This window comes from Saccopteryx bilineata, chromosome 2 (assembly GCF_036850765.1).
Source record: "Saccopteryx bilineata isolate mSacBil1 chromosome 2, mSacBil1_pri_phased_curated, whole genome shotgun sequence".
In the NCBI taxonomy this organism is placed as follows: domain Eukaryota; kingdom Metazoa; phylum Chordata; class Mammalia; order Chiroptera; family Emballonuridae; genus Saccopteryx; species Saccopteryx bilineata.
In genome coordinates, this window is record NC_089491.1 from 35,165,410 (window position 1) to 35,186,765 (window position 21,356).

Here is a 21,356-nt window from a genome sequence, read left to right on the forward strand (position 1 = left end):
ACCACATGAGAACCAGGTTTCCTCTTCAAATGTTAGAAAGCCAGAGCTCCCCTCCTGTCACTCCAGCCTCACTTTACCAGGAGAGAAACCGAGGCCCAGAGCATGGGGGCACTGCCCTGGGGTAAGGCTCACCTTCTCAGGATTCCCATGCACGTCTCTCCCCGTCCTGTCTCCATTGAGCTCAGCGTGCCCTTGCCGCCGACCTGAGGCCACGCGCCTCCACCCACCAGCCAGGCCAAACATTTTACAGAACAGTCACCCAATTTCCTTTACAAGGTATTTAACCAAAAAAAAATTTTTTTTTTCAAATGGTCGTGAGGACTTGTATTTTCTGGTTAACTGCTGGGTCTGTTTCCCCTGGTGTGAAACGTCAGGGCCCCGTCCAGATGAAGGACGCCCAGCCTCTGCATCGTTGCCCAGCAGCTCCCAGAGCCCACCAGAGATCATTCAGTGGGGTTTCCACAGAGATTTCTTGTCACATATGGGGGAATTTAACCTGAGAGTGTACAGGGGCCACACCACTCATGCTCCAGTCATAGAGGGGACAAGCAAGGTCCAAATCTCTGAGAGCCCCACTCTCCAAACATACCCCCCAACCCAACAAACATACTCTGAGCATCTTCTCTTCTTCTCCAGAAAGACCCAGGCCTTTGCTCACCCATCATGACCTCGCTGCAGGACTGGTGAAACCCAGTAACTGCTACTTCCCGCCATCAACTTTATCGGGCATTAGTGCTGACTTCCAAAGGCATCCCTGTGGCCCAAGGCCAGTAATTGTTGATGGCGGGAACTACCAGTCATAACAACACACTTTTCCTCTCTCTGGCTTTCATGGCACAAGGTGGGCCCAAACCTTCCCTTCCTAGCTTTCCCCTAATTCCCCTTTCTGCACATTCACTGCTGTGCCAGCACTGGGCATCCAGAGACAATAATTGTGTGATCCTGCTCCCTAGGAAGAGGAGAGACACACCCACATGTGAAAAGCTCACTGTTGCCCCTACCCCTGTGGGCTTCTTGGAGGAGGGGGTACAAGATAAGAAACAGCCTGATGAAGAGGAGAGAGGACAGTGTTGCTACGTGGGCTAGAAAGCACAACAGTAACAAAGGCAGGGCAGTATGGGAGGCAGGTTCGCTAGGGGAAGGTGTTTGGGTGAGTCCAGTGGTGCAGGGTTCTGAACTGTCTCCATCCCATGGGCACCACCCTCGCTTAATCTGTCATGCCTTCCTGGGACCATGAGATCAATCTGTTGGCTGGTCTCCCTTCCTTGGGCCTCTCTACCTCTACTCCCTTCCCCTCCCATCAGCAGACAGACCTCACCAACATAAGCATCTGGTCATGGCACTCCTCAACACACTCATAAAAGCGCCTCCGCTGACCTACAGGATCATGACCAGATTCATCAGCCAGGCACGGAGATCTCTTTGTGATTTGATCCCAACCTACTTCAGCCTCCTAAGTTGTTCCTGGCTTCAAGTGTGCCCCATCCCAGCCACTGCGGGCTGCTCCGCATTCCTCAGCCACACCTTGCACTCTCACACTGCTGTGCCTTTGTTCAGGCTGTGTCCCCTGTCTGGAATTCCATCCCTCCACCTCCCCTGCCTTCATCCTTCAAAGTCCTCCCCGTGGGCACCCTGCGCAGCCTTTGCAGTGCTCCCCACACTGATCTGGAAATTCTCTTTCCACACTCCCCTAGTCATCTTGCCAGCTCTTATGTAATGCTCATTCTAATTTGTCTCGGAGCACATTTATACCAAATCTTGCTCCCAGAAGAGACTGGGTGCCCCTCAAAGGCCAGCTGGAATGCATCTTAGTCTTCTCTGAATCCCCAGCCCCAAGCACTGGGCACCAGGAAAATGTGACCTGAATCATCCAGACCCCATAACACTGATGCTCCAGGAGGAAAAGGATGGCATTACTTGGACACCCTTCAGGGCGACATCACACCTGCTGCCTCAGCTGTTTACTGGGCCACCTAACTGCTGCCCCAAGCAGGGTTGGAAGAAGGGGCACATTATGAAAGATGTGGGCCGGTTTTCTTGAGGCATGGGGTTAAGGTGTCCAGAAATGGACCATAGTTCACTGATGGGGATTTTGAGAAATGCCAAGCTAGAGAGTAAGATGTTTGTAATAATTTCTTTGGGAGCTTGGATTTGATTAAAACCCTTACCAACTCACTTCATTCTTCCTCAGAGTTTTTGGCAAAGCAGAACATCGGGCCAGGAAACTGGAAAACCTAAATTATCCCTGATAGCATGTCTCCCTTTCTTCATTAATAAAAGCACTCCATTCTTTTAGCTGAGCACACAGATACTCAGATTGAAGACTATATTTCCCAGGCTCCCTTGCAGCTAGGTTAAACCATGTATGAAACTGGCCAATGATGAGAAGTGCCCAGTGTCAATGTCCAGTAGCCTTGTTTAAAGCAGACACTGGAATAATGGCTTTTCTCCTTTCCTTTCTTTTTGCCCTGTTCCTCTATTGTGACGCCTGGAATGCAGCAGTCAAGGACAACACCCCAGACCATGAAGAGGAAGGCTATATCCCAGGGATAACAGGAAAACGAGCTGGATGAAATCTGGGACTCTGGAAAGTTTGGGCAGCTGAACTCCATACATGTTCTAGACTACCCACCTCTGGGTTTTTACCTGAGGGATAAATAAATCACTGCTTAGGTCATGTTTTTTTTGAGTCTCTATTATTTGCAACCAAACTGCATCCTAACTGACAACCTGGGTTCTTATCCCAGGACTGTGAGACCAAACACAGGGCTCTGGTGCTCTCTGACTTTGGACTCCCCTTCTGTAAAATGAAAGTCAAAAGCCCCTTTAGCCTGAAATGTCAGGATACAGATTTGAATTCGAGAAGCAGCTATTGCCTTCTCGAATTCGAAAGGAGAAAAGCCATTATTCCAGTTTTATCACCATAGGGCATAACTGTTCGCTTCCACTCAACTGAACAGACATTGCATTCTGGAGGCACTCTGTCAGAGCAGCTGCATCTGGAGTGCCTGTTGTGCACTGCACTACTCTCTGATTTATGTGAATGGTGTCTCCTGGAGTTATTCAGTTCACAACTCGCACAACTATACCTGGTCGACCTGTAGCCACAGTAGTACATGTGGGTCCAAATCTCAAAAAGCCTAGATTCTAGTGAGCAAATCATATATTCAGGTTCAACAAACATTTATTAAGCACCTACCATGTGCCAGACACTGAGCTGAGTGCTTTGAATATATTAATATTTAACTATATTTACATATACTGCACAGGCATTCCCCGAGGTAGGGGAGATAGGTTCTGCAGGTTTGAAAATGTTTAAGTATTTATATGCACAGAAAGGTAAAAATAAATTCTCTGTAACAGCAAGCATCTAAGTTACATTTAATAGGTAAATGTTTCAACTTACATACAAATTCAACTTAAGAACAAATCTACAGAACCTATCTGGGAACTGCCTATATATGTGTGTGTGTGTATATATAATATATATATAGTGTATATATATATGTGTGTATGTGTGTGTGTGTGTGTTATCTGTATAAACAAAAAACATGTCATATGGAACAGAGCCATAGTTGTAAGCTGGGTGTCCTACAGTCCAATCAAATGCTAAAATGTGGTTTGTTTGGTCTGTGTGTTTGAATGAGTTGCCAAAATTTTAAAATAGGTAACTCGCACATAAAAATTCAGAATTCAGTATCTCTTGAAAACTATTTATAGATGTGGCAATATTGGCCCTGCACTTTCATATTGTCAGCAATTGGTAGAACTGAATAGTAAGTGCCCTTTAGTCAAATACAAATGCTCCTACTTACCTCAGTCCTCACCACTCCCTATTGTCTCTAACATAGAGGCTAAGAAAGAATGATCATTTATCACTAGCTTTGTTGTTGCTTTTCTTCCTGGAAGGTTAAGTGAAAGCTTCTTATGCCCATATCTCTTGCGAGAGTGGAAAAGTAAAAAACAGTCCAAGATGGCCCCATGCCTCAAGAAAACCGGCCCATCTTTCTTTCTTCATGTACCTTACCTACCTAATGTTGTGGGTGCTTGGTTTGCTGCCCCCCCAAGTAGGAAGTGTTTACTAGAGGGGGATGGATAAGGAAGAAACTGAGGGTGGGGGTTGGGGAGGGGAAGACTGGGTTTAAACTCTATAGTGGTTATTTTTCCTAAGGGCGATTTGAATCAAATTAGGTAAAAATTTCTATTTGTTAAATTTGGATGATGGAAATATATATTTTGTATTATCCTGTTTCCTATTAAAAATGTCAAAATCAAAAAGGAACTAGTCCAGCGTGCTCTGTGGCAGGTGCTGCCCTAGGGGCCTGTGGCAGGGCCGGGGGAGGTGGCATTGGGAAGGCTTTGCAAGGAAGGAGCAGGAGGTTAAGCCTTGAAAAATAAAAGGACCCAACTTGAATGAAGGGATCCAGGTCCAAGAGATCTCCCAGCCAGCAGCGCCAGAGGGGAGGGGGCTAGAGGGAAAGGGGGCATCCTGGGGAGGCTGGGGAGGGGCGAGGGAGGTGATCATGGGGCCAAAAGATAGAGGTGGGGTGGGGACACACTGACACCTGGCTTCACTCACCCTCACCACCCTCCCCCACACCCCAGGCCCATCCTTGGCTCTGTGGACAGCCTGCAGTGTTTCTAAGGATATGTGCCTATTTTTAGAGCAGAGATTTATTTCTTTCCATTTTAACTGTTTACTTCTGTCCCTGGCTTGTGAATCTGCCAGTTTGTGTTACAAGGGAGAACCATGGCCCTGTGGACCAAACTTGTCCGCTCCCTTCATGGCCAGGAGCGTCCTCCAGCTTACAGGTTATGGTGTGGGCCACTAGGAGGGAGGCTCTCATTGTTTGCAGAGTCCGGTGGGAAGCCATGCGATGGGACAGGAAGTCCCAGGCTCTTGTCTTGGCTCTGTAGCCGACTTACTGTGTGACCTTGAGCAAGGCCTTTCCCCTCTCTGGACTTCAAGGTTTTCATTGTTGTTGTTTTGATTTTTCATCACTAAAATGGCAATGACAATACTTACCCCACAGGACTGGTATGAGGATTTGATGGGATACATGCAGCACCAAGTCAATGACATGTGTCCACGGGGGTCCTTGAAATCAGGGTTTCTTTACTTGCTCAGTGTATGTCTATGCAGGGGCGGGGGAGGAGGGTTAGGTAGTTGCTAAATGTCCTATCTCTGAGCTTCCACAGTTCTAGGTTTTCTCCTCCATCATTTCTACCTACAGTTCATGAACTCTTGACGCACTGTGGGCTACGGTAGCAGGTCTGCCTGAGTTTGGCCCATCACTCACTAGCTGTGTGATTCTAGGCACCCATTTCCTTCTCTTAGAATGATATGAACCCTGCCTATGATGGTCAGTCTCATAGGATCCTTGCAGAAATTTCATGAGATGGCCCCCATGACACACAGAGTACAGCACCTGGCAGGTAAGAAAACCTCAAGAGAGGATAATCGTTATCACTATTATTATTTTTTTTCCAGGCTTTTCAGGGGGCTTGTTGTTTTCCATTGCTGTTTCTGTGGCTATAATGTGCCACAGAGTGCCAAGGGCTCACTTCAAAGTCAACTGTTAAGATGCAGTTTCTTTGCAAGGTTGGCATTGATTCTACCATCTTCTCTCCTGCAAATATTTAGATCTTTTTACAGAAACACATTAAAAACTTTTCTTCCTTTTCCCCCAAAGCCTCATTAACAAGCAATATATGTAGTTAAATTCTTTGTGTTGGATTTCTTTCTTTCTCTCTCTCTTTCTCTCTCTCTCTCTCTTTCTTTCTTTCTTTCAGATTAGTATTTATAGTAAAAATAACATAACTTCAAAGGAAATCGAATTAAAAGGAAACAAAAAACAGAGTTGCTGATAATCGCCAGCCTGTTCCCTTCCAGGCCCCTCCCACACATGTGCACAGGAGGCGGTGGTAACAGCACAGGCGACCGGGTCACGACTGTCGTGTCTGGGATCCCAGCACCACCGTGTCGTGTCCTAGGCAGGTTACTTCATCTCCCTAAGCCTCAGTTTCCCCATATTTAAAATAGGGCTGATAACCAAACCTCTCAGAGGACTATATGAGATCATTCACACAGGGCTTTGCCCATGGCTTGCCCAGTGAATGTTAGCTACCTGAAGATCCTGTAAAAACTTGTACATTGCTCCCCAAGCAAGTCAGCATGGCTTGCCAATCTTGGACGTGTTTGTACGTCGCTCATTTTCCCCACTGCTGGTTCAAAGGCAATCTGAACCAAGCCGTTGGCTCAGCTTCAGAGCAGCATCCACTTAACTCCAGAGAGACAAGAAAGGGCAGGTCCTCTTGGGGAATCGGTCAGCGGTGGATACTTTTAGCACATGGAGCATTCCTCTCCCGCGGGAGTCCAAGTGCAACAATCTCATGATAAGCTCGAGTTTTTCCAGCCGCTGGGAGATAGAAAGTTTCAGGGACTTTTTTTTTTTAAATGTGCACAAGTCTAGAATCCTCTGTTGCAAACATAGCTGCTGTCCAACTCCGAGTACTCCACTCTGTCACGTGACCCTGGGGCTTAACAATTGCATCACTGACAACGTAACCCTATGCAGTGTGAGCTGAATTCAACTAATAAGACTGCCAGGACTTACCGGGGTGATATCTTTGTAATTTATACAAACATCCGTTCACTATGTTATATATCTGAGACTAATATAATATTGCATGTCAACTAGAGTAGAAAAATTTGAAAGAATTATGGTGATTATTTAATAGTATATACAAGTATTGAATCATTATGTTGTACACCTAAAACTAATATAATGTTATATGTCAATTACGGTACACCTCAATTTTCTTTTTTTGTGTGTGTGTGACAGAGAGAGTCAGAGAGAGAGAGAGACAGATAGGGACAGACAGACAGGAAGGGAGAGAGATGAGAAGCATCAATTTCTTGTTGTGGCACCTTAGTTGTTCATTGATTCTTTTTTCATATGTGCCTTAACTAGGGGGCTACAGCAGACTGAGTGATCCCTTGCTTGAGCCAGCGACCTTGGGTCCAAGCTGGTGAGCCTTGCTCAAACCAGATGAGCCCATGCTCACGCTAGCAACCTCGGGGTCTCAAACCTAGGTCCTCCGTGTCCCAATCTGATACTCTATTCACTGTACCACTGCCTGGCCAGGTGGTATACCTCAATTGTTAAGGAAAGGGAAAAGCATGGATGCTGAAAGCTGGAGAGGGTATCCAAGGGCATCTAGGCTGACTGCATCCATTTTACAGATAGAAAAACTGATCCAGAGAGGGAACAGCACGTGCCTAAGTTGGAAGCAAAGACAGGAGCGAACTTGAACATCTGCATCTCATGTTGTTTCCAGGAAGAAAGGAAGATGATTTTACATAGAGCACCCTCCTCAGCTACAAACCAGAGCACGTCTATGGTTCAGATTGTCTTCCTGGAGACTTTCATGAAGCTTTATGGTGGCGTGGCTAAGACGCAAACTCCCAGAACAATGTGGCTCAGCCACTGCCTGGTTAGGGCACTTGAACAAGTCATTTCACCTCTCAGTTTTATTGTCTGTAAAATGGGGATGATAATGGTGATGTGATGATAGGTGAATGACTTAATATTTTCAAAGCACTAAGAACAATGCTTGCACATAGAAACTGCCATGTAAGCATGTAAGCTCTTGTGAAACAAAAATTAGAACAGGAGCATAGAGAGTATATCAGAGCCGACCATAGACCTGGGTTCTGGTCCGGCCCTTTTTGGATGTGTGACCTAGAGCAAGTTCCTCCCCCTCACTGGGCTCAGTTCATGCTCTGCAGGTTGGAGGGCTGGACACCTGCTGGGCCTGCGGCCTCTCCAGGCTGGGCTCTGCTCCCAGGCCTCTCAGGTCGTCTGCATACCTTTGGCCTCTCTCTGTGCTGGGATTCTGGAACCTGGGCCAGGGGCGGCTAAAATGTGAGCTGGAATGTTTGTGCTCTTAGAAAGAAGGGAGGCTCACTAAATCTTTTCAAAACCCACATATTGACTTGCAAATCAGGTAACAGAGACATCTCAATGAAGGGGCCAATTGTATGGCTGGGACCAAAAAATCCCAGTGGACTCTGTTATCTCCTATCCTTTCTCTGGTTTCTCTTTTCTTTCCTTGAACTTAGAGAGAAAGAGTCTTTGAAAATGTTCATTTCTAAACCACTATAGTGTGAGTAACACAGGTCTCAGATGGCCCAGCCCTACTCCCAGATCCAAATACACCGGTACCTTCCTCCTTCCAGAGTGGGAGGGGCAGGCAACCTGAGTCTCCATGCCCCCGTCTTGTGACACTGGGCGAGTGGTCTGCTTTCGGGGCCCCAGGTTCTCCACCCACCCAGTGGACACAGTATCCCTTCCTGTTAATCCCCTGGGAGAAGGGCTCAGGGGAGCTGGCTACGGGACAGGTGCCAAGGCCCTGGGAATTTGCTGCTGGAGCAGATACCCTGATATTTGGGGTGGGGACACTGTGGGAGCTCTCTGCCAGTTTAGGAGTGAAACAGAGCCCCCCAGCTGGAAATCAAGCAGTCCTTGGGTGCTACACCCTGGGTTCTGAAAGGGCTCCTCCTTCTGCCCCTCCCCACTCTCAGGTCTGATGCCTGCCTCTGGCCCTTGTTGTCATCTGTCCTATCTGCTGTCACAGTCTAATCTAACCTCATTCTTCTTCTTTTTTTTTTTTTTTTCTGAAGCTGGAAACGGGGAGGCAGTCAGACAGACTCCCACATGCGCCCAACAGGGATCCACCCGGCACGCCCACCAGGGGGTGATGCTCTGCCCATCCGGGGCGTTGCTCTATCGCAACCAGAGCCACTCTAGCGCCCGGGGCAGAGGCCAAGGAGCCATCCCCAGCGCCCGGGCCATCTTTTGCTCCAATGGAGCCTTGACTGTGGGAGGGGAAGAGAGAGACAGAGAGGAAGGAGAGGGGGAGGGGTGGAGAAGCAGATGGGCGCCTCTCCTGTTTGCCCTGGCCGGGAATCGAACCCAGGACTTCCACACGCCAGGCCGATGCTCTACCACTGAGCCAACCGGCCAGGGCTCTAACCTCATTCTTATCCAGTGGCTCAGGGCAACTCCAGCAGCCCCCAAGGACAGAGGGAGCAGGCCTTGAGAACCCCCTGGGGGTTTCTACCTCACCCTGGGAACAGCAAAGATAACTAATATGTTGGTAGGGTTGTGGAGAGGGGCAAGAATCCTTTCTTATCATTCGAACTCTCCCACCACAGGCTGGGCAGGACACCTTTCACACATGTCCTGACATCTCCTCCAGTCCCTCTGTCCTAAGACACCAAGCCCACCAAATCATTGCTCCTCAAAGGTTTCCTGGACCTACTGAGGAGCTCCAAACTCTTCTGTAAGCCCCTCTCTACTTTATCCTAAACCATTCCAGGCTCCTCAAACCCTCCACAGAAACCATACTGAGACTCTCTGTCCCCAGTGACCTTCTGTACAGGACACTTTGCTCATGGCCTTCACTTGGTGTAGAATTATTTGTTTTTATTCTTGACTTAGAAAAATCCAGGATCCAGTTCCAATATCACCTGTTCCGTGAGACCTCCCACCAGTAAGGATTGATCCCCTCCCTGAGCTCCTGTCTGCTCTCATTTAGAACAGGGTTTATATTGTGCCCACTGCCCACCGGACTGAGTGCCTGAAGGACAGAATCCCTACCAGGTTCCCCCGTCCGTAGCCAGCACCTGGCCTGGCGCCTGGCAGGTAACTGAGCTGTGCTCACTGAGTTGACTACAACAGCACATCCCCCTTTAGTTTTCACATTTTAAAGCTGTTTGTTCTCGCGGCAGTGATCTAGGATAGAATTAGAATAGAATAATTTTATAGTGAGAAAGCTGGAAGCTTGATTGTTTCTTGCCCACATCGCTCATTTTTAATGGAACGCAGGCTAAGAGGGAGCCATGATGCCGGGGGGCCGGGAGGAACCCCAGGCTCGCCTACCAACGCTGCCTTCTAATCAACCTGAGAAACCCTGTCAGGGGAACCCTCTTCCCATGGCTGGGCCAGAGGACGGTGTGCTGCTGGAGGAACCTGCCATTCTATGGGGCCTTGGACCCCCCAGGACCCCCCGCCAAGGATTCTGGGTTATCTAGGAAGAAGCCACTTAATCAAATCTGGAGATAAGAACATGTTATAAGCTTATAAAAACTTGGTCCTAAAAGGGATCAACAATTCTATCATTTTATGGGTGGGGACACTAAGGGCTAGACAAGGACAGCAACTGGTTCAAGGTCACAAGGAGTGTAAGAGACAGGGCGAGGGTTAGAATTGGGACATCTAACCTCTAGTCCTGCAGTTTTCCTGCTAACCTTACACTGGTATAGAAGTGTTCTTTTTGTACAGATCACTGTTAATCTAGAGTTGAGCAATGACAAGTTTTTTAAAAAGGTGTGAAATGTTCCATTTTTTATTTAAAAGTATATCCAAAGGAAAATTTACTGAATAATTCAATAACCTTCATTATTTACCTTCTTCTTGCTGGGCATTGACCTGTGTATCTGAGACAGAGATATGGGATAAAGGCCCTTGTCTAGTAGCTGCCTAGGAATCTCTCCCTAACCCTGCTCATGGCTCCATGGTGCCTGGCCAAACCGCAAACATGACCAAGGAGCCTCCTGCCTTTTGATGCTGTGATCCTAACAGCAGAGGTGAATTCTAAGCATTAAACACACATCTTGCCCTGGCCAATTGGCTCAGTGGTAGAGAGTCAGTTCACTGTGTGGATGTCCTGGGTTCGATTCCCAGTCATGGCACACAGGGGAAATGACCATCTGCCTCTTCACCTCTCCCTCTCCCTTTCTCTCTCTTTTCTCTCTCTCTCTCTCTTTTCCCCTGTTGCAGTCATGGCTCAATTGGAGCTCATCTGCCCTGGGTGCTGAGGATGGTTCCGCAGAGCCTCTGCAACAGGCACTAAAAATAGCTCGGTTGTGATCATGACCCCAAATGGGCAAGGTATCAGCCCCAGACAAGGGTTGCTGGGTGGATCCCAGTTGGGGTGCATATAGGAGTCTGTCTCTCTGTCTCCCCTCCTCTCAGTTGGAAAAGAAGAAACAAAACAAAATCCCACACTTAAGTGTGCCAGCTATGAATTGCAATGATAAAAACATCAAATAGCCTGACCAGGCAGTGGGTGCAGTGGATAGAGTGCCAGACTAGGACACGGAGGACCCAGTTTCAAAACCCTGAGGTTGCCAGCTTGAGTTCGGGGTAATTGGCCTGAGTGTGGGATCATAGACATGACTCCATGGCCGCTGGCTTGAGCCCAAGGTTGCTGGCTTGAGCCCAAGGTTGCTGACTTAAAGCCCACAGTCGCTGGCTTGAGCCCAAGGTCGCTGGCTTGAAGCCCACAGTCGCTGGCTTGAGCCCAAGGTCGCTGGCTTGAGCCCAAGGTTGCTAGCTTGAGCAAGGGGTCACTCGCTCTTCTGTAGCCCCTCCACCCCTGTTAAGGCACATACGAGAAAGCAATCAATGAACAACTAAGGAGCTACAACAAAATATTGATGCTTCTCATCTCACTCTCTTCCTGCCTGTCTGTTCCTGTCTATCCCTCTCTCTGACTCTCTCCCTGTCTCTGTCACAAAACAAACAAACAAACAAACAAACAAACAAACAAACAAAAACATCAAACAAGTGAAGGTGACTCTTCTTTCTAGTCCTTTATTAGTTGATTCATTCCATAACACATTTTCCGGCCACCATCCTGAAGCAGCTGCCTGGATGGAATGGAGGAACGGACTTATTCAGACTCAATTGCGGTGCTAGCTAGGTGGCAACACCTTGCAGGACTGGGCCAAGGTTCTCTCAGCATCTGCATGTGCCCTGAATCAGTGCCCATCACATGGTGCTGCTTGTCCCCCAGCCAGGAGTCACGAGGCCAGGAATCAAGTGTAGAAATGGGAGTGGCACCACTCACTATTACCCTTAGTGACTCACTGGCAACATTTTAGCTTCCTGTTCCTGTGACCTTATGCTCTGCTGGCCTAGAGGTCTTAATTCCAAAGGGAGAAATGCTTCCTCCAGAAGATCCAACAATGACTCCATTGGACTGGAACTTAAGACTGATGCCCCACCACTTTGGGCTCCTCATACCACTGAACGATAGGCAGAGAAGGAGTTTCTATATTAGCTGGGATGGTTAGATCCTAATTACCCAGGGGAAATTGGACTGCTGCTCCACAATGGAGGTAAGGAAACACACGTCTGCAACAGAAGATTGCTTAGGGCTTTCTTAGTATTACATGCCCTGTGGTTAATTAAAGTCAATGAAAAGCGACAACAACCCAATCCAGGCAGCCCACTAGTGGCTCAGACTCTTCGGAAACGAAAGTTTGGATCATTTAAGCAGGCAAAGCACCATGACTAGCTAGGTGCTTGCTAAAGGCAAAGGGAATACGGAATAGGTAGAGGAAGAAGGTAGTTATAAATACCAGCTATAGCCAGGTGATCTGTTGGAGAAACAAGGACTATAATTATCATGAGTATTTCCTTCTTGTTTTGTTATGAATATGTTTGCAGGTGTGTGCGTTAAACAAGTATTTTCATTTTCTTCCCTCCTATACTCATATCATGTAACATATTTGATTTTATGTTGTAGCATTTAAGTATTGTTAATTTTATACCACTTAAGTCAAATACTTAAGTGATGGGCTACCAAGGAGAAGAGCAGAACTGAACCAACAGCTCTTCCTGGGTCTCGAGCCTCCAGTCTTAGGACTAAAACGACACCATCCACTCTCCTGGGTCTCCAGCTTGCCAACTGCTGACCTTGGGACTTGTCAGTCTCCCTAATCGTGTGAGGCAATTTCTAATAATAAATCTCTCTATTTGTACATACATCCGATTGGTTCTGTTAGAGAGCCCTGGCAAATACCACACACACACACCTGCAAAGGCAATGTTATTCCAACATGATTGCCGTAGAAGGAAAGTGGGAATGGTAGCTTCCAGAAGTCTGCACCTGTCCCTCCCCCAGGTGGTAATGGTTGCTGTCCCTGGGACAACACTGTCCCTTTAATGCCTACTCACATCAGGGTCCAGCTCATCCAGCTCGTTTTCCAGAGTCCTGAGCTCTTCCTCTGTTAGGGCTCCGAGGATTTTATCTTCATCCAGGTCGCGGTATTTCTCTAGTTCTCGTCTGTACGACATTGTAGAAGAACTTGTCTTTGTCTTCTGAGTTTTTGTGCTGATCTAAGACCTACCAGAAAGAGAGAGGTCTTAGAAAGTCCCTTCTTGTATTTGTTCTCAGAGAAAATAAATGCTGGTCATTCCCATGGTGGCCTGGGCATGTTTTATGAATCGTCAGGATGACTGCTGTCATGGAACACTGCACTAAGTTGGACTAATTCCATAATAAAACTATGCACGGTAAAAGTCCCGAGGGCATGTAAGTCAATGAATTGTAATTGATTGTATTGGCATGACCATTAATTGTTTAAGTAACAAGTGATTATAAATGGCTTACTATTTTATTCTGCAAGTAGTTTAAATATTTTCCTGTACAATCCTCCACCCTTCATCCCACACCTCTATGGAATACATGAATACTGGAAACTCTGCCCAAGCTGTTTTTTTGTTTGTTTGTTTGTTTGTTTTGTATTTTTCTGAAGCTGGAAACTGGGAGGCAGACAGACTCCTGCATGTGCCCGACCAGGATCCACCCAGCATGCCCACCAGGGGGCGATGCTCTGCCCATCTGGGGCGTCGCTCTGTTGCAACCAGAGCCATTCTAGCACCTGAGGCAGAGGCCATGGAGCCGTCCTTAGCTCCCGGGCCAACCTTGCTCCAATGGAGCCTTGGCTGTGGGAGGGGAAGAGAGAGACAGAGAGGAAGGAGAGGGGGAGGGGTGGAGAAGCAGATGGGCGCTTCTCCTGTGTGACCTGGCTAGGACTCAAACCCGGGACTCTTGCACGCCAGGCCGATGCTCTACCATTGAGCCAACCGGTCAGGGCCTCAAGTTGTTTTTATAAGAGGGGCAGCTTCATGGTTAACTGAGCACCTGCTTCCTGCAGACGCTTCTCCTAGAACATCTCATTCAATCCTCACAAAAAGTAGCCAACAGGAATGCGAACTCTTACTACCACGCCAAGCCATGTGTTGAGCAATTCATAAGGATTTCCTAATTTAATCTCTGAGGTAGGTATTAGCTGTTATCTTCATTTTACAGATGAGGACATTGAGCTTAGAGATGTTGGGAGACTCAAAGAAATCACGATACTAAGAAGTGGCAGCACTGTCCTTTGACTCCAGCCAGACCTGCTGGCTCTCTGAGGTCTTGTTGCTCTAGCCCAGTGGTTCTCAACCTGTGGGTCGCGACCCCGGCGGGGGTCGAACGACCAAAACATAGGGGTCGCCTAAAGCCATCGGGTTGAGAACCGCTGCTCTAGCCATTCTATTCCGACACCTTCTGCATAGAACCTCCTAAGTCCAGGCAAGAAGGAGGTTGCCTATTTAGACCCTTTGTCTTACTCCTGAGAGACCTGGCTCAGAGGGAGAAAGTGATTGGCCCGAGGTGTCCAGGAAGACCGATGTCCAGATCTGCCATGTCCCATGCTGCTCTCCTTTGCAAGAGAAGGCTACTGCTCACTTCCCATGGCACAGATGAGATACAACACCTATGTCTGGATCTGGTTTCTGCTACTTCCCATAACCATGATGTCTTCACACCTGCGAACTCATTTGATCTTGACATTACTGTAAGTCAAGTTTTAACCAAAACCATTTTATCAATGAAGAAACTGAGAGATGGCCTAGGACCCTGGTTGGCGAACCACGGCTCGCGAGCCACATGCAGTTCTTCGGCCCCTTGAGTGTGGCTCTTCCACAAAATACCACGTGCAGGCGCTACCTCTGTAAGGAATGTACCTACCTATATAGTTTAAGTTTAAAAAATTTGGCTCTCAAAAGAAATTTCAATCATTGTACTGTTGATATTTGGCTCTGCTGACTAACAAGTTTGCTGACCACTGGCCTAGGGCTTGACTTAGGACCACTATCATGGCCATAGCACTCATTCTTCATACAGCTCACACATCTGTCTCCCTTGGCTCCCACATGACCAGGGGCTGGGTTTGCTTCATCCCACTCTCCTTGGAGCCCAACCCAACATGTGCACACGGCAGAAAGTGTTTTACTGAAACGAACTCAATTCCAGTTCTCTACCTGTCATTGTTGGTCCAGTCTGATAGCCTTAAGGAGATTCTGGGCTCTTCTCCACTAGGAAAGAAATGTCAGCTTGCTGTAGAAGCTGCTAGCCTCTCTGTGTTTGTTCCAACTGACCGTCAACCTCCACTGAGCTGAGCCACCAGCCTTCCTTTCTGAAACTGACAGAGAAAGGTGAGGCAGCAGCTCGGCCTTCCTCGGATACTGTGGAATGGAACGTGGGTTGCTGTATAGACCTGCTGTAATGGGTTCAATTGGGTTCCCTCCAAATTCATGTTAAAGTTCTACCTCCAGTACTTCAGTAACCCAGTACCATACTGCAAGTAAGAGGGTAACAGTACTCGGAAATAGGGTCCTTGCAGATATAATTAGTTAAGTGTAGGTGAGGTCATGGTAGAGAAGGGTGAGCCCCTATCCAACATGACTGGTGTCCTTGTAAAAAGAGGGGAGTTGGACAGACCTGCATGCAGGAAGAATACAATGTGAAGATAGCAAAGGCAGAGGTCAGGGCGATGCTTCCACCAGATTGCCAGCGAACCACTAGAAGCGAGGGGAGAGGCTGGGACACATCCTCACAGCCCCTGGAAGGAACCAACCCTGTCGATACCTTGATCTTAAATTTCTAGCATCTAGAACTTTAAGACAGTAAATTTCTGTTTTTGGTTTATGGTACTTTGCTATGGTATTCCTAGCAAACTAATACACTCAGCATTGCCTTCTTCATAGTGCGTGTTTTCAGCTGTCCCTCCCCACCCCCTGCAAATACACAAACAAAATCCCTGGTTCATTTGCAATGACTGATGAAACTTTTCAAGTAGGGAGAAACAAAAACTAGAAATAGATAACCAAAAAAGGTGGAATTGTTAATTAAAAGCAATTAAAGTAGCCCAATCAGTGGTGGCACAGTGGATAAAGCACTGACCTGGGATGCTAGGTCCCACATTCAAAACCCCAAAGTCTCTGGCTTGAGCACAGGCTCATCTGGTTTGAGCACGGGCTCACCAGCTTGAGTGCACAGTCGCTGGCTTGAGCGTGGGATCATTGACATGATTCCATAGTCACTGGCTTGAGCCCAAAGGTCACTGGCTTGAAGCCCAAAGGTTGCTGGCTTGAAGTCCAAGGTCTCTGGCTTGAGCCCAAGGTTGCTGGCTTGAGCAAGGGGTCACTTGACTCAGCTGTGCCCCCTGGTCAAGACACATATGAGAAACAATCAATAAACAACTAAAGTGATGCAACTACGAGTTAATGCTTCTCATCTCTCTCCTTTCCTCTCTCTCTCCCTTCCTGTCTCTCCTTCCCTCTCTCTTTTTCTTTCTCTCAGGTGCATGTGCACTAAAACCCATAAAAACAAACAAACAAAAAAAACCCAATTAATTAAAAATAAACTAAAACTGAAGTTCACTGAGCTAACAGAAAAAGCCTCCATTTCAGAAAGCAGAGACACGTGTTATTAATGTAAGTTTGTGCGTGTGCGGGCATATTTGTAGAAGAAATCCAAGTGGGTGACAGCTGGCTTGATAAGAAAGAACTTGCTTCCCAAATACAGAAAACCCCAGTGCCATCGTTTCCTCTAAGAATGGCTCCAGTTGGCCTGACGTCTTCCTTTGACCAGACCCCAAGAATGCAATGTTCAGACCATAAATGCGCCCCCCCCCCCCGATTCATTTCTATTTAGTTCCAAAGAAAGCACAAGCAGCTGACAGTGTTCTGGTATAGATGGAAAAAAGCTTCCTGGGGCTCTCAGAGAATAACCTAATTTGGCTTTTCCTAAGTGGAACCAGAAGAGGTCTCCATCCTGGGACCAAGAGGAAGCCTAGTCAAGGACTTAGAATCTTCCAGAACCAACTCACAGAGATACCTCCGAACTGGTGTCTCTTAGGTGGGTTGCAAACTGTGTTTTTGGTGCTCCAACAGGTTTTGGGTTACATGAGGCTGCACAGGACTCTGGACTGCAGGATTTCTCAAAAGTGTTGGTCCGCGTCCACACACAGGATCTCTGAGAGGGACCGGTTCCAGGCAGAACGGCCCTGTCCTATGACCACGAAACCAGGTCTCTGAGAAACTGCTCCTGGGATTGGAATCTCGTGAAACAAAATGGGGAAACAGTCTTAGACTCACCTCGGGGTGGTCACAAGAGGGGCCACTCAGACTGACACGAGAAGCGACACAGGGACAGGACTAGCTACAACCAGTTTGGGACCCTGAGCGCTTCCCCTGCTTGTTATCTTCGCCAGCTGACTCATGTCCTGGATGATCTCATTAAAACCCTTAGAAAAAGTCGTGGGCAGACCCTGGAAGAAGGATAAACCAGGCAGAGGGGACAAGGGAGAAAGGGTCCATATCACAGCCAGCTTGGGACAAGAAATCGGGAGGGGCTGAAGAGAGAGGTAGGCGGGGACTATGGGGTCTGATGAAGGAGGGACAGGCTGGGGTGGCAGGCCACCCTGAGGGGCACAATCATTAAATTTCCTGAGAATCAAGCCTCTCTCAGCACACACAAGAAAGTTAATGATCCACTTACATACTCATCGGTGCTGTTGAATTCAAAAATCCTATTTTGGAGGATTTAAAAGGCTCTTTCTAATGTCAAGTGTCCTTGGATATTACAGAGTGAAGAGGCACTACATTATATAAACTGAGAGGAATGGAGAATGCCTAAGGTAATCCTGGAAGCTGTCAGCTTCAAGCCGCACTCACCCATTTGGCTGCCAGGGATGGTTTTTCTACAGCAAGATTCTCCTCACTTCAGTGACTTGGGGGAACCAGAGGTGGGGGAGGGTCAGGGTAGGGAAAGGTGAAAGCCACATGTGACTAGAGCCCACTGCAAGCTTGGCCTTAAAACAAGGCATGGAAGAGATGGTACGTTGTAGCTGTTCATAAAATGGCTCTGCTGCCCTGGCCGGTTTGCTCAGTGGTAGAGCGTCGGCCTGGCGTGCAGAAGTCCTGGGTTTGATTCCCGGCCAGGGCACATAGGAGAAGCGCCATCTGCTTTTCCACCCCTCCCCCTCTCCTTCCTCTCTGTCTTTCTCTTCCCCTCCCGCAGCCAAGGCTCCATTGGAGCAAGGTTGGCCCGGGCGCTGAGGATGGCTCTGTGGCATCTGCCTCAGGCACTAGAATGGCTCTGGTTGCAGCAGAGCAATGCCCCAGATGGGCAGAGCATCGCTCCCTGGTGGGCATGCCAGGTGGATCCCAGTCGGGCGCATGCGGGAGTCAGTCTGACTGCCTCCCTGTTTCCAACTTCAGAAAAATACCAAAATAACCCCCGGCTCTGCTTCCTAATTAAAGAGCTGTCGTGGATGGACACAGGCCTGAGATTCCTAAGACTTGGTAGTGAGAGGGTAACAGTATTTACCCCCTAGGGCAGGGGTCGGGAACCTATGGCTCGAGGGGGCTGGAGCGAGAGCCATGAAGGTCGCTCCCCAAAGGTACCTTCACCGGGCTCCTCTCCTCTGGGACTCTGTTTGCTCATCTGTAAAATGAGCATTAAGTTTACATTATGGACTTGGAAATTCTGCGTGTAACCTATCTTTCTTGGAGGAACTCAAGAACTGGATCATGTGAATGGTCTATTCTCTGTGCTGGGGGGAGCTTAGGCCCTGAGAAAGCCCCTCCAGTGCCCCCACAGGGGGTTAAGATGGAGAGGCTAACCGAGGAGGCTCGCCCCTGATTTGTTTATTTGGGGTTGCATATAAGAATTCCCTTGAAGAAAAGATTAGCTGCTGAAATAAAAAGTTGAAAATCACTAAACTGCGTTTCTTTATCTATATAGTGAGAGGGTAACAGTATTTACCCCCTAGGCCAGGGGTCGGGAACCTATGGCTCGCGAGCCAGATGTGGCTCTTTTTTGATGGCTGCATCTGGCTTGCAGACAAATCTTTAATAAAAATAATAATAATAACATTAAAAACATAAAACATTCTTATGTATTCTCATAAAACAATCCATTCATTTCCTACCACTCATGTTCATGGTTGCGGGTGGCTGGAGCCAATCACAGCTGTCCTCCGAGACAACACCAAATTTTTATTGGATAATGCGTAAGGTACATGGGTCATTGTATGGCTCTCACGCAATTACATTTTAAAATATGTGGCATTCATGGCTCTCTCAGCCAAAAAGTTTCTTGACCCCTGCCCTAGGGTGTTGGGAGGATTAACTGGCAACAAGCAAGTAAGGGATAAAGCCTGGGACTGGTGCTTGGTCAACACAGGCTCAACACGTGGGAGAAATTATTACGAAGCTGCTGCTGGGGCGCCACCTCTCCCCAGCCTGCTCTCCTCGTGCAGTCAGACTGTCGTTCCCCTCAGGTGCACCTGTCTCGTTCTTGTCTTCATGGCCCAGTGTCTAGTCCTGGGCCTGCCGAACACGCTAGTAGGGAATGAGCACGTTTGGGTTTTGGTCTAGTGTTCTGGGAACTTTGATCAAGTCCCTTCTCTTCCTGGACCTTCCCTTTTCCCACTTTAAAATGGAAAGATGCCACCATGGCCCCGAGGGCTGGGAGCCCCAGGGGGAGGGGCAGGAAGGAAGCAGGTGATGGAGCTCCGGCTCCCAGCAGGTCCCCCCCAAAGCAGAACAGTGCCTCCGTTGCCTGCTTTCTAAACAGGGTCCCGAGTAAGAGTTGGTGAGAAAAATAAGGGCAGCTCAATATGTTTAAAACACATTTAAAAACTTAAGTCTTTCAAAGCTGGGGTTTATATTACGCTAATGGCACACCTGGCCATCCTGCTTCTCAGCAGCCTTAATCTGCTGCCTGCTAAATATGAAAAAAGTAGAAGTTACAAGCTGTGCCAGGACATAAAACGAGGCGGGTTGAACAGTAAAAATTAATGGGTCAAGGGCTGAGGCCACCCATCAGGAAACTTCAGAAACGAAAGCTCGGAGACAGGGACACTCGTGAAGTACCAAATATGCCTTTAAATCTCTCTCCCAAGTGGTCCTGTCACTTCTGCTAATGGCTTCTCCAGCACCCGCCCCAGTGGGGATTCGTGGGGAGGAGGTGCCAGAGAAGCATCTTGATTTATGGGATATATTTCCCCTGAGGTCAGGAAGAGCTGAGTCACTAGTTCAAATGAATATTTTCCAGTTATACCATCTTATTTCAGCCACGGTGACGTCTTAATGATGGGCAAAGAAAAGCTGATTTACCAAGTTGGTTCTTCAAGCCCTGGTCGAGTAGCTAGGTTGATTAGAGTGTCATCCTGTTATGCCAAGGTTGTGGGTTCGATCCCCGGTCAGGGCATGTACAAGAATCAACCAATGAATGCACAAATAAGTGGAACAATAAATCAATGTTTCTCTCAAACTCTCCCTCCCTCTCTCCCTTCCTCTTTCTCTAAACCCAATAAATAAAATAAGGAATTAGAAAAAAAAAAAGGTTGATTCTTCATACTGCACCTCCTCCTGTCTTTGTCCCTTCTCTTTCAGAAGACACCTCAGCTAAAGGGTTATGCCATGATCCCTTACCACTGAAGTCTGTGCCTCTCTCTTCCATGGGCTTCAGGGATGCAAGTGCCTGAGATGAGGACCCTGCTCCTTCTGAGGGAGCTGTCTTCCCCCTGCCCTCCTTCAAAGGGCAGCCATACTGTATATCATCACACTCCCTCCCCCCAGCAGATTGAACGGGACAGGTGCCTGGTTCAAGTCAATGACCTATGAGGTGGGACAAGAAAAAAGGATGAGTTGGATGAATATGAGCTCCTTTATTTTCTGGCACTGGTATGAACTTGCTAGGACTGCCCTAACAAAGTATACCACAAACTAAGTGGCTTAACAACAGAAATGTATGTCTCTCAGTTCTGGAGGCTGGAAGTTCAAAATCTAGGTGTTGGCAGGGTTGGCTCCTTCTGAGAGCTCAAAGGGCAAATCTGTTCCATGCCTTGCACAGTGCTGGGAGCCTCAGGCGTTCCTGGGCACGAGCGGGCTGTCTCCCAGCTCTGTGCGTGTCTGTCTTCAAACGTCCCTGTAGAGAGAGACCAGCCACACTGGATAAAGGCCTGCCTTGCAACCTTATCTCAACTCAATCATTTACAAAGAACCTATTCCCAAATAAGGTCACATTTATAGGTACATCTTTTGGGGGGAATACAATTCAACCCATAACAGCACTGGATTGGGACATAAGAAGAGAATGTGGCAGGTGACAGAGGAAGTTGGGGATGAAGAGAGGTGAACATGCAGAACCCAGGCTATGAG

At 47.8% G+C, this 21,356-nt stretch overlaps 1 protein-coding gene across 1 annotated transcript in view; it reads right to left on the minus strand.

Annotated features, from left to right (window-relative positions):
* TMOD1 (tropomodulin 1) overlaps nucleotides 1–21,356 on the minus strand; it is an 86,955-nt gene that overhangs the window by 53,343 nt on the left and 12,256 nt on the right. The window contains exon 2 of the mRNA XM_066256694.1: nucleotides 13,032–13,200. Coding sequence (XP_066112791.1) covers nucleotides 13,032–13,151 — 120 coding nt within the window. The 5' untranslated portion in view covers nucleotides 13,152–13,200. The remainder of the gene's footprint in view (nucleotides 1–13,031; nucleotides 13,201–21,356) is intronic.